Below are 12,384 nucleotides of genomic sequence, written 5' to 3' on the forward strand. Positions count from 1 at the left end.
GGAGAGGGAGAAGCAGGCTTCCCACCGAGCAGGGAGCCTGGTGTGGGGCTCGATCCCAGGACCCTGGGATCATGACCTGAGCCAAGGCAGACGCTTAACCACTGAGCCACCCAGGCGCCCGAAAATAAAGTCTTTAAAAAAAAAATGTTTTAGGGGCATCTGGGTGGCTCAGTTGGTTAAGCGTCTGCCTTCGGCTCAGGTCATGACCCCGGGGTCTTGGGATTGAGCCCCACATCGGGCTCCCTGCTCAGGGGGAGAGTCTGCTTCTACCTCTCCCCTCGCCCTCGCTCAAATAAAGTCTTTTAAAAAATGTTTTACATTGTAGTGAAAAAATTGTTCTAAATATATCACCATATCAACTTCAAGTTTTGATGTGGATTTGGGCAGGGGTGGAGTTGACGCAAGCAGTGATAAAGGTACTGGAGGAGGGGGAGGAAATGCAGGATGGTCCTATATCAGAGGCTAGAAGGTTGCTGGAAGGATGGGGGCAGGGAACCAAAGGGAGTTAGAACTTTTCTCCCTTGAGTTCCTCCTAACTAGTCACCCCTGTGCCACTGAACAACAGCTAGTACTCACACACACACCTGAAGTCTTCCACACATGACCTCAATTTGTTTAATCTTTCCTAATATTTCAATAGCTAATACCCTGAAGTTCAGAGGAGTTACACATTTGCCAGGTGCACACATTTCTGCTGTGCCAGGGGTTCCCAGACTTTTAAATTTCATAGACAAGTAAGATTCCCCTGCTCCCCCCAAATTAGGGACTAACCGGTTATCTATTTATTTTTGCCAAGGATATTAAAACTGTCATCACATTATTTATAAAATAAAGGATATTTTAGCAAAAGAAAAAGTATTAAGAACATTATCTCGAAACTAAAGCCAGTCCTTTAAATCAAACAACTTTAACATCACAAGACCTGCCAGGTGTCTTTCTTTATTCCTCTCATTTTGCTCAGCCAGTTCCGTTTTCATCCACATCTGACTTGAGGATGATTGATATGGAAACTGCTGGACTAAGACCAGCTAATGGTCACTGAATGCCACATGCGCTGGACACTGTGCTAAACATTTTCCACGCGTTCTCATTTAATCAGCCACAACCCTATTAGGAGAGTGCTGTTATTACACCCATTTACAGGCAAAGCTGTAACTTGAAGGGGTAAAATTACCTGCCCGTGGTTATATGGCTAGTAGTCAGTGAAGCTAATGGCCTGAACCACAGACACTCCAGAAATCAGTTCAGTTCTGCCTCAAGACACAAGTTATGTCTGCTTCCCAATGTGTGGGCTTGTTTAAAAACAAACAAAAAAAACTGCTTTAAGGGATAAATGAACCCTGTATATATCAGCATTTAATATTTACACATGCATAAGAACTGTCCCCGTTCCCAGTCTCCTTCAATGATTCCTATTAAATGAAGAAGAAAGTTCCAGTTTGGTGGCAGGAAGCCTTTGGCACATCTTCATCACTCGTTAAACTTTCTTCAGAGCCCTCCACAAGACACAAGACCTAGCTAGAATTTAATAACATTTTTTTTCATTGTGCATCTTTTAAGGTACTTTCTAGTTATGGCAAGTAACACAGGTTTTCCATTTCCAACAGTAAAATTAAGTTTGCTTTATTTTTTTAAGATTTTATTTATTTATTTGAGAGAGAGAGAGAGAGAAAAAAGCAGACTCCCCACTGAGCAAGAAGCCCGACTGGGGGGTGGGGGGGGGCTCAATCTCAGGACCTGGAGATCACAACGTGAGCCATAATGCAGACGCTTAACCAACAGAGCCACCCAGGATATCCAAATTAAGTTTGCTTTAAAAATAATATTTCAGGGGTGCCTAGTCATGACGATTTCTTAAAAAGTTGCAGGACACATATATTATGACCCCATTTTTATTTCTTAAAGAAAAGAGGGAGGATGTATATTTCTGCATGAAGTTTGGAAACACATTTCCTTAGGGGAATGAGAATGAATGTTAGAAAACTGAGGGATGGGTGCCTGGGTGGCTCAGTTGGTTAAGCGGCTGCCTTCAGCTCAGGTCATGATCCCGGAGTCCTGTGATCGAGTCCCACATCTGGCTCCTGGCTCACCGGGGAGCCTGCTTCTCCCTCTGACCCTATCCCCTCTCATGCTGTTTCTCTCTCTCTCTCTCTCAAATAAATAAATAAAATCTTAAAAAAAAAAAAAAAAAAAAAAACTGAGGGATAAGGCCAGAGGGAGAGAGATTTTTGTATTTAATTTTTATATACTTCTATGCTATTTGAAATCTTACGAGCAGGTATTAAGTCCAAAACTTAAATACTGGTAATTATTAAATTATCAATGCTGGTTGGCATTCACCTGAACTTTTTGAAGGAATTCAGGGATGAACTAGAAAACCGTTGGTCAATATGAGGAAAAGCCACCAAGGGAACTGCAGATGTGACCTTTAATCATACGGACTTTGAAGACTTGAGAATTGTAAGAAAATTTTATTTCCATATTAGACAAACTAGTGGAATAAAAAGTAAAGACGAAGACCATCAAAGAGGTCATTCAGGGTTTTACTGATATGGTTAAGAATGGGGCTTATAAACAAGAAAACAGGACAGAAACAAACCAGAAGGCCCAAGTGTATGGCTCCCAAGGATTACAAAAGTAGAAAGTGAGCAGCACAGAATCTTCATGTTTGTAGATGACATTAAAGACTTCCATAGTAATAATGTGCCAAGTTATTGGCGCCAAATTATAGGAAGATCTTGGGAATCTATGCAAATAGAAGGAAAAGTGGCAGATGAGTGTTAAAATGAGCATATGGCCTAAATCAGGCATGTAAAACAACAACTTCTCAGCTATCAGTTATGACCCAAGAATAGGATCTCAGATCACTGTAAATGGACCCCTAAGGACGTCAGCCCAATACTGAGCTACAGATTAAAAGCAGTGCAAAGTGTCCTGAGAGACATCAAGATAAGCACTAAAAAGAGACTAGTATCCTCCCCTCATAAAATTCTGATGCACCCACCCCAACACTCCTTTTGTCATTTGTGTCCTGCCCCTTCAACTACATATAAAAAAGGAGTTAAACAAGATCAGTGGGTCTCAAATGCCAGTCCCTGAATTGATCCAAAAATGACTCTTTCGGAAATCACCTAGGAGAGGCTTTTTTAAAAATACAGGTTCCCAGGACACACTCAGAGATTCTAATTCAGTGCCTCTGAAAGGCCTTCCAGGTGGTCCTGAAGCAACAATCTGGGCTGTTTCTCTCTAAATCTATTCCCACAAAGGATTTAAGAAAGCTTACAATAAAAAATAAACTCAAAAGAAACCATGTGAGAAACTACGATGAATAGATTATGATGGTTCCTACACTTGCACATTAAATGAAGTGGAAAAGATCTGCAAAGGACAATTAGGATGACCTAAAGGAAGAAGCTCCAGCCTTGAAGTGTGAAAAGCAAGAGCTTAGAACCCTACCAAGCCCCCCCAGATTCCTCCAAGTAAGAGCAGGACCAGAGTAAATGCTCCCCATGAGCTACAGGTGCCCGGAGTGCCCTCCTCATCCCCACCCTTCTCAAGTCAAGACCTGTTGCCCCAGGAGAATGTCAGGGTGTTCTGAAGCAGAGGTGAGACGGTAAATAAAACCCACTGCTGGCATGTTCCTCTGGGTCCCAAACGAGCATCCACTAGTCTATCCTGATACCACTACTGAGGCCAGAAACCCCCTGGCTCATTTCTATCCACCACCTCTAATCCACTCCGCTACTCAGTCATTTAGTCTAATTCAAATTCTAACTCCCTCATCTTCTACACTACAAAAACCACATTTCATATTTCATTTACTGTCTCAAAAAAAAACACAAAAAACAAAAAACAAGCAATGGGAACAGAAAACATGTTTCATTGCAGGATAAGCAGCAATTCAAAGTGAAGCCTACCATACGGTAGATTTCTCAGTTTTGATTCATCATGCCTAAATGACATGCAATATAAGGTTTCTTACACAATCACAGCCTTTTGGGACTGTCAGAAGTTTAGAGACTGAGCTTACCACTTCATTTAAGAAAGAAAGAGTCTGAGAGGTGAAATATCTTACCCCACATCACCCATGTGGAGAACTGCACCATCTGGGCTAGAACTGTATCCCCTGAATCTTAGGTCAATCAATCTCTCTTCTCTGCCAGGCTGCTTCCCAAAGACAATGTTAATAAATTAGGTTTATTAACTTTAGGCACAGATTCTCCCATCTTTTCAACTCCTCCTCTTACACAGGAGGTTGATGTTACAAGACCATCCCAAGAAGACTTCCCATATAGAATCTAAAGCACCTCAAAATTAAGGCGGGCGCCTGGGTGGCTCAGTTGGTTAAGCGACTGCCTTCAGCTCAGGTCATGATCCTGGAGTCCTGGGATCGAGTCCCGCATCCGGCTTCCTGCTCAGCAGGGAGTCTGCTTCTCCCTCTGACCCTCCTCCCTCTCCTGCTGTCTGTCTCTCATTCCCTCTCTCAAATAAATAAATAAATAAATCTTAGAAAAAAAAAATGTGTTAAGGCATAAAGGGAGAAGAATGGTGCCTTAAATCATGCATCATAAGCATATAAAGAGAAAATGTGCCAAGCCCGGTTTGTATCATACATCTCAAAAATGACATCCGAAAACGTCACCTAATTTTCATTAGATTTTTACCTATAAGTTGTTTTACTTCCTAATTTTAAAAAAATGCCAACTGAAACCACTGTTTTTTTTTCCTAAACATTAGAGCTAAATCAGAAAAACATTATCATATTGAGTCTCACTGAAATTAAGTGAAATCCCACAACACTCCATCTGCATCAAATGTTCACAACCTGTGATTCTGCATCAATTTCTATTGTAAAAACAAAAAGCATATGTCAGTCTCCCAAGAGAGGAATTAGCAACAGAAACTGGGTATCTCTACATTTCCCAACAAGACAAAAAGGAAAAACTACATAAGCCCCTAAGAGTTGAATCCCTTTACTTCATGCCCTGTCCCGGAAACGGCAAAGAATTTCCTACAATATTTAGCTATGTTATTTCTTGAAGAAATGAAATAAAATAAATCCAAAGACCAGATTCCAAAGGATATCTACTGCACCCCCTGCTAGAACCACACCCGTCAGCTGGACAGCTAGTCCACGCTGATAAGTGAGTACACAACAGGCCTTAGAACCTTCACTCATTTCCCAAATGTCACACTCCAAGTAAATGGAGGCACAGACTCCACCAAATCATCTGCCCACTTATTACCAGCACTGATCACTACCCAGGCTCAGGAGTCTCCCGTCACGTTAATAAGCCACACTAGGCATGAGCTAGTTCCTTCCTGACCATTGCTTTGAGCTCTGGAGCATGCTACTTTGCTTTCCACCCTCACTGTCATTAAAGCTTGCTAGGTTAAAAGTGCTGCCAGAAGCCAGAGCAGCAGAACATTCAACATAGTAATAAAATGCTAACAGAAGTATAAACAACGACAGGGATGCCTGGGTGGCTCAGTCGGTTAAGCATCTGCCTTCGGCTCAGGTCGTGATCCCAGGGTCCTGGGATCGAGTCCCGCATCGGGCTCCCTGCTTGGCGGGAAGCCTGCTTCTCCCGCTCCCACTCCCCCTGCTTGTGTTCCCTTTCTCACTGTGTCTCTCTCTGTCAAATAAATAAATAAAATCTTTAAAAAATAAATAAAAATAAAAATAAACAACGACAAATTCTACATGCTATTTGACTCTCATTGAGCCTGCTCCTGGCATTTATCTTTTCAGTTAAGTACCCTCCACTGAAAGGTGGTGACCTTAGGAATACACAGGACTGGCTGACAGGAAGTCAAAAAACCGTAGTCTTGGCCCTGTACGAAACATGTATATGACCAAGAGCAAGTATTTTTTTATCAGTTTCTCACTGTTTACAATGAGTTAATGTCAGCTATCAATCTCACCAGGGTACCAGGACAGCAACCACCTCTACTGCCTTTCTGTCTTCTATCACCCTAAAACACAGATTAATAGCTCAGGTTAAATCCATATCATTTATGCAGAACACTGACCTTGAAGGAATTAAAGAGCTACTATAAAAACACTGAAGATAAACATGAGCGGGGACCCTACAGCTTTTGCACTTGCTGTTCCGTTTACCAAGAATACACTTCCCCTATGGCTGGTTGTTAGCTGTCCATCAGATCTCAGCACAAATGCTGAGAGAAGCCTTTCCTAAACACCTTATCTATGGGAGCCACCCCTTCCCTTGCTCCCAACCACTCTGTTCCATTCCCCAGAAATCATTATCTTATAATATCATGCTCATTTCTTGTTTACTTTTTTATTGTCTGTCTTCTCCATAAACCATAAGGGCAGGAATCTGATCTACTTTTTACCACTGTTTCTCCAATATCCACATAAAGCTTGACACAGCAGATGATCAATAAAGTTTATTCAAGAAAGAAAGGAAGTATGATTGCTCACCACTCTGTATCATTAGTGTATGGCAGCAGCCAGCTGGATGCTTTCTTTTCATGCAGAAAAAAAAAATGACAGAAAACATTTAAGATACAGAAACTTAGTGCTCCTTTACTTACAATCTTGACTGAAAGCTACCATGCTCACCTGCTGAGAAGTGGGCAATTTTAAGACTACAGGGAAAAGCCTTCCATCCTATTCTACCTAGTTCTTTGCAAATGGCTCTACTAAAATACTGTTATTCAGCTACCTTGTCCCTGAGTAGTATAATAAGAGTATTTTAAGTAGGTTAGGAAAGATGTTTTTTTCTTTCAGTCTGCATGAGCTAAGTGCATGTAGGAAGGAGCAGATCAATGGACTACTACTCTTTGTCCCCACTACACTCTGGAAAGACACATACTTCTTAGTTCAGAAACCTAAGAAACAGTTAGCTATATAATAACCTAAATTACAGGTAGCATTTCCTACAAGCTGCACACTGGAGAAACTTCCACTAAGCTACTCACTAGGAAGTCTATATCCCACTTTAGAACAACCTGGCAGCACAATTCCTGTTGAAGGAGGAAACTGGCCATCTCCTTTTGATGCCCCTCTGTCTTAGTCACCCAGTGAGAATCATGGTTCTTAGCCTAAAACCAAAGACTGACAGAGGGATTCCTTTCTCCTTTAGGCAATTAAGTGGGGCAGGATGAAATGAATGGAGATTTCACATTATCCTCCCTTTGGCCTTTCACCCCATAAGCAGGGTGAGATACGCTGCTTCCATAGCTGCTTCTGATAAGCACAAAAGATTCAAGAACTGTGGAAGACTCATTCGGCTGTCCTGAAAGCAACCCGGGTGGCTCCTGCTTGAAAAGACATGCAAACACATCGAGTTAGAATGGGAAAGTCAGAGTGAAAAGACATAGAAAAGGGCTCTATCCCCAAAACACTAAGTAAATCAGGTGTGTAAGACCGGAGAAAACAGCCATCTCTAAGTAGCTGCTAAGTGGAGTGACCAAATTTTACACTAAGTACCCCAAGACTTCTCCCAATCTCATCTATTTATCATGTGCTGATAATAATCTGTTGCAGCTGAAGAAAGTCTAGCAAATTATTATAAAAAAAAATCCAGAGTTAGAATCCTTCAGGGTTTTGAGAAAATAGTACCTGATTTGACAGGGACATTTACTTTTCCAGGTTATATTTTGTCTGCCCACACACTTGCCAGTCTCATCCCAACCCAGGAAATATAAATCCACCTTCAGTTTTTCCATCATCCTCACTGCCTTTTCAGTAACAGAACAGCTCCAAAATGCTTGTGTCAACTTACTGCCCACTTCCTCCTTAAACACATTCCAGAACCAACTCTGTTTCTGTCTCTTTGCTCCCACTCTCAAAAGCAGACACAGCCTCTACCTTCACCATCATTTTTTAAAACTGGTCAAATGGAAAGATTTTTTACAACTTGATTTCTGAGTACTTTCTTCTTTAATCTTAAAAAAAAAAAAAAAAAAAAAAGTAACAGGACTTACTCGGATTAGAAGGCAGAGACCAGAAGAAACTTGCACCTTCCATGACTCTATAATCTCATTTTTGCCCCCCCCAAAAGAGGAAAGACTATTCTTCTTTACTGCAGCAAAGCTCATCCCTATACCGTTTCAGACCTGCAGCTCAGCCTGAGTCCAGACAAATATGGAGGGCTCCCTTGAAAAGCGCACCTCTGGTTAGTCAGTATTCCAGGCTCTACCCCTCTCCCAAAAGGCAGTAACCATGTTCCAATTCTCCAAACTATTTCCTTCTCACTGTCCTGTCACAGAGCTCCATTTTCCTTTGTAGAGTTCTTAACAAAGCAGTTCCTAGTACCACTGGAAATGATTACTCTCCAGGAAAATACAACTTTGCGTAGCAGAAGAGCGTCACATAGAGCAATTTGCCAGTGGTCGATTTTTCATTCCAGACAAGGCTTCTACTCCTGGCATAAATCTGCCTGTTGCCCTGCAGTTCACCTGGCTTCCCTCCCCTAACCCCTACCTGCAACTCACCCACCCATCCCTGCAGTTTGGTCACAGAAAAGAATAGACTAATCAATGGCTGAATTTTCTTTTTTTCTTCTTCTTTTTAAGATTTTATTAATTTATTTGAGAGAGTGAGAGAGAGAGAGAGACAGAGCACAAGCTGGGGGAGAGGCAGAGGGAGAGACACAGGCTCCCCGCCGAGCAGTGAGCTGATCCCAGGACCCCAGGATCATGACCTGTGCCAAAGGCAGATGCTTAACTGACTGAGCCACCCAGGAGCCCCACCAAGGGCTGAATTTTAAAAGCTTCCTCCCAGATTCAAATGTGTCTTCTACACCACACTCCTATGCACATAATGACCATAAGCACTAAATGAAGTCACTCACCACAATAACAGCTCGAGGATAAGACAAGGAGTAACATCTAATCTTTCCTCAACTTGATTACAGTCAGCTTCACTTTCCTGCAATTTTGTGGTCATGCATCACTGGCCCCACCCTCCACATTATAAACTCATGCCCTGGAGGCAGAAGCAGCATAGCATGATGTCGAACAGCACTTGCTATGGCAGCCAGTCCTGGGTTCAAGTCCCAGCTCTGCCTCTTATTGCCAGTAAAAGTGCCTGTCCTTGGGTGAACTATTCTTTCTAAACCTCAGATTACACATCTGTAAAATGTAACCAACAATGCTATCTACTTGTTAGGTGTTATAAATGAAATAATACAAACAGAATACTCAGCACAAGACACGACCCTTAATAAATAAATGATTATTGATATTCAGTATCCATGGGGGTAAACTGTGGGCATGGTCACCTCAGAGAATCCAGATGCCCTGGAAGCCTCTAGCATTGATAGAAGCAAAAATATATTCAGCCTCATTCCACTCCTACCCCACAAATGAGAGGGACCTTTAAGAAAAATTCAAGCCTTAGTGAAGGAAAAAATTCAGAAAGATCCACTCAATCCTGCCAATTCCACCACCAGACTGCCAAGAGATGCTGGTGTTCTTATGGTGAAGGGAAAGATCAGTGCAAATGAAAAAACTAATCTAAAAGGAGCTACTCATGGGAAAGATCAAAATTCGAAGAGGCAAAAATATGTGGACCTTGGAAATTCCCTTCTCATTCAGCTTCTAATAAATTGACCTTCCATTTACACATCAAGGAGAAAAGCAATACTGAAAACCCTGGGAATCTCAGCTGGTGGCAGAATTTTACCTAAGAAATGAATACATGAGAATAAGGCTGGAGGAAAAAAATCTCAAAAATTTACACACACACACAAACTAAAGAACATTTTAACCCTGGCAGACAATGAGCCAAGAAAACAATGTTTTTTAAACTTTCTGCAACTGCAAAAAACTGTGGAACTTTGAGAGAAAATGTCATAAAGGGTATCTGCTGTTCCAGAAGGAAGTCAGTACTTAAGTCTGAAATGTCTGAAAGTCTATTAGTCTGCAGTCATCACAACTGGAAAATCTGTTAACAAACAAGAAACGTCAAGTTCCAAGATTTGGGAGGGTTGGGGGGAGAACAGAGGTGACAAGTGATAAAGAGAATTTATACTACAAAATTATCATGGAGCCGGAGAGTAAATTTTTTAAAAATTAGTCTTGCAGGGTTTTAAATTCAAAATTCAAGAATGTAGGGCGTGAAGGGATATAAAATCAGGCAGAATCTAGTCTTAGGGCCGTGGACTGGGAATCCGAACACTTGAACCCCGGTCCTGGCTCCGATCCAAGCCACCACGTGATGACCTTAGGCAAGTCACTGCCCTCTTCGAACCACTCTCCTTATGTGTAAGGGGTGAGGGAAAAATAACGATCGCTAAAATTCCTACTGGCCTAGCATTTAAGGGTCAAAAGGAGAGGGAGAACAAATACTAAGAGCTTTCGAGACTACATACTTGACAGAAGAGGTGAAGAGAAAAAGACGGCATATGAGGGCCAAAGAGCAAGAAAACTTGGGAGTAAGTAAGTGAGCGTCAGTGGAAGCTGAAAAGCTTCAAGATGGCCAAATGCTCTTAGTTTCGGGGAAGAGCGGATGTCAGGATCTCGAACAGCTGCACACTGCTCAGCAGATGTCAAAATGGACAGAAGAACGGGGCGATGGGAGGGCAGCTATCAACTTATTACCCCCGTTAATCAATCAAGTAACCGATCTGTCCGGGTAAACAGCAGATCTGAGTGCCGCGACCACGGAAATCACCGTGACCCTTGATGCCAGGGTGTCCGGGAAGCAAAGTACCAAGGGGATTTCGTGTCGGGTTCCGTCTAGGAAGGGAATTCCGAGAATGGGTGAAAAGTAAGGAAAGGGACAGAGAAAAGGGAATCTGGGAGACCATGCAGACTCGCGGAAGGGGAAGAGGAGCCGGCGCCAAAACCCGCCCGGAGGCGGGCGATGGGGTCAGTGTCTCGGGCCCCGCTCTCACCATCTTGACGATGCCCCGCTGCACGGTGGGGACCGCGGGTCCCCCGGAGGTGCCGCCGCTCTGCGCGGAGGAGGCCATGTGTAGAGATGGAACGGCAGCAAGTAAGGCAGTGGGCCGGCTCGGAGGTGTCAGTGTGGGTGGCGGTGTTGGTGAGAGGCCGCCACGGCAGAGAGCTGGCAAGCGACGGGTTTCGGGCAATGGACGGCACGGACTCGCCGGGCGCTCACAAGAGCAGCAGCCGGACTGGAAGCGAAAGAAGAGACGCGTTCTCCGCCGCCGCCGCCACACGTTCTACTCGCCGCGCAAGCGTGCCAGAGCGCCACCGCCCTCCGGCCAATTAGCGCCCAGAGCCCGCCGGACCTCAAACCAATAGGCACCCTGCTCGCGGAACCCCGCCCTTTAGTCCCTAAACGCGAGGCAAGCTCCAGGAAGCGCTGAAAGAGCTGATTTGCGGTGACGGGCTAAGTATGGGGCGGGACTTCCGGGGCAGCCGTAGTAGGTAGTGTCGGGAGGTGTAGTGGGAAGGAAAGGACACGTCAGCATCTGGCCGCGGGGCGCGGGGGGCCATGGGAGCCCCGGGGGTGGGGCCAGCCTCGCCCTCCGGCCTGGCCCCGCCTATTGCGCCCCGCCCCGCGGGCCGCCGGGGAGCCCACGTGGACTTGCCGCGTTCCTGGAGGGCGCAGCCGGATTGGGGAGTACGGACTGGGGAATCCGGAGCCTTGGAGGGAAAGACCTGAAAGGGTCTCGTACCGGCTGCACACCTAATTCCGACATTTTACCTCAGCTAAAAATGTGGGGAGAACCTGGAAAAGTCTGAGCATCGTGAAATCTACGGATATTGGCGCTGACAGGCAACGCGGCCTGGCGCCTTCCCTGTATTGGGGAGTGTGTCTCGTTCGTGTTTGTGTCGCCGGTATCTCGCACTTGTAAGGGTCTCGATTAATGTTCGTTGGTGGGAGAAAAAAAATGTCTCTTAGGGGGCGATGTGCCGTGTGCACGCGGGAGAATGACCCTCGTTTTCGGGCTCTTCCTAGTTTCGCTAATGAAGTTAGGGAAAGCCTTGGTACAAACTCTTCCCTGGGCCTGGAGGAGAGAGTCCCTAGACCTCTTGTGATGAGCTACGCCGCCCCCAACCGCCTCATGCCATCCCTTTAACCTGGACCTAGTCTCTTTTGAATAAAGAGATTGGGGGAGGGGTACAGAGCGAGGGCATACAAATGTTTAAATGAATGTTTAGAGACAACTAATATTTGTCCTGTGCCCACTATGTGGAGCCAAGGACCTTTCCTTTAAGCCACTTAATCTTCAAATGTGGCTCCACACTGAGGACACCACTTACCCTGTAGCTCTTTTGAGAAGAGGTTTTCTATGCTTCCTCATTTCACATATCCCAGGGTCAAGTTTTGGGGGTCAGCATCGTCCTAGATCCTTAGTGCTGCCCCTTGCATCCCATTAATTTGCCAACCTCTTAAAAAAACAACTTTGGGAAGGCTCATTCCACCTGGTTTATACC

The 12,384-nt window shown here is 44.3% G+C and overlaps 1 protein-coding gene across 2 annotated transcripts in view; it reads right to left on the reverse strand.

The window, feature by feature from the left end:
• SND1 (staphylococcal nuclease and tudor domain containing 1) overlaps positions 1 to 11,181 on the reverse strand; it is a 407,418-nt gene extending 396,237 nt beyond the window's left edge. The window contains exon 1 of one of the 2 annotated variants that reach the window (XR_010406399.1): positions 10,872 to 11,180. Coding sequence is in view for 1 of the 2 variants with exons in the window: in XM_064574988.1 (XP_064431058.1) it covers positions 10,872 to 10,949 (78 nt within the window). In the remaining variant the exon portion in view is untranslated. Of the gene's footprint in view, positions 1 to 10,871 lie in introns of both variants that reach the window. The other variant, XM_064574988.1, reaches the window with a different exon arrangement.
• Positions 11,182 to 12,384: the final 1,203 nt, after the last annotated feature.

The sequence above is a fragment of the Mirounga angustirostris genome, unplaced genomic scaffold (genome assembly GCF_029215605.1).
Source record: "Mirounga angustirostris isolate CCGP_5_RB_7025 unplaced genomic scaffold, mMirAng1.0.hap1 SCAF_12, whole genome shotgun sequence".
NCBI lineage: Eukaryota > Metazoa > Chordata > Mammalia > Carnivora > Phocidae > Mirounga > Mirounga angustirostris.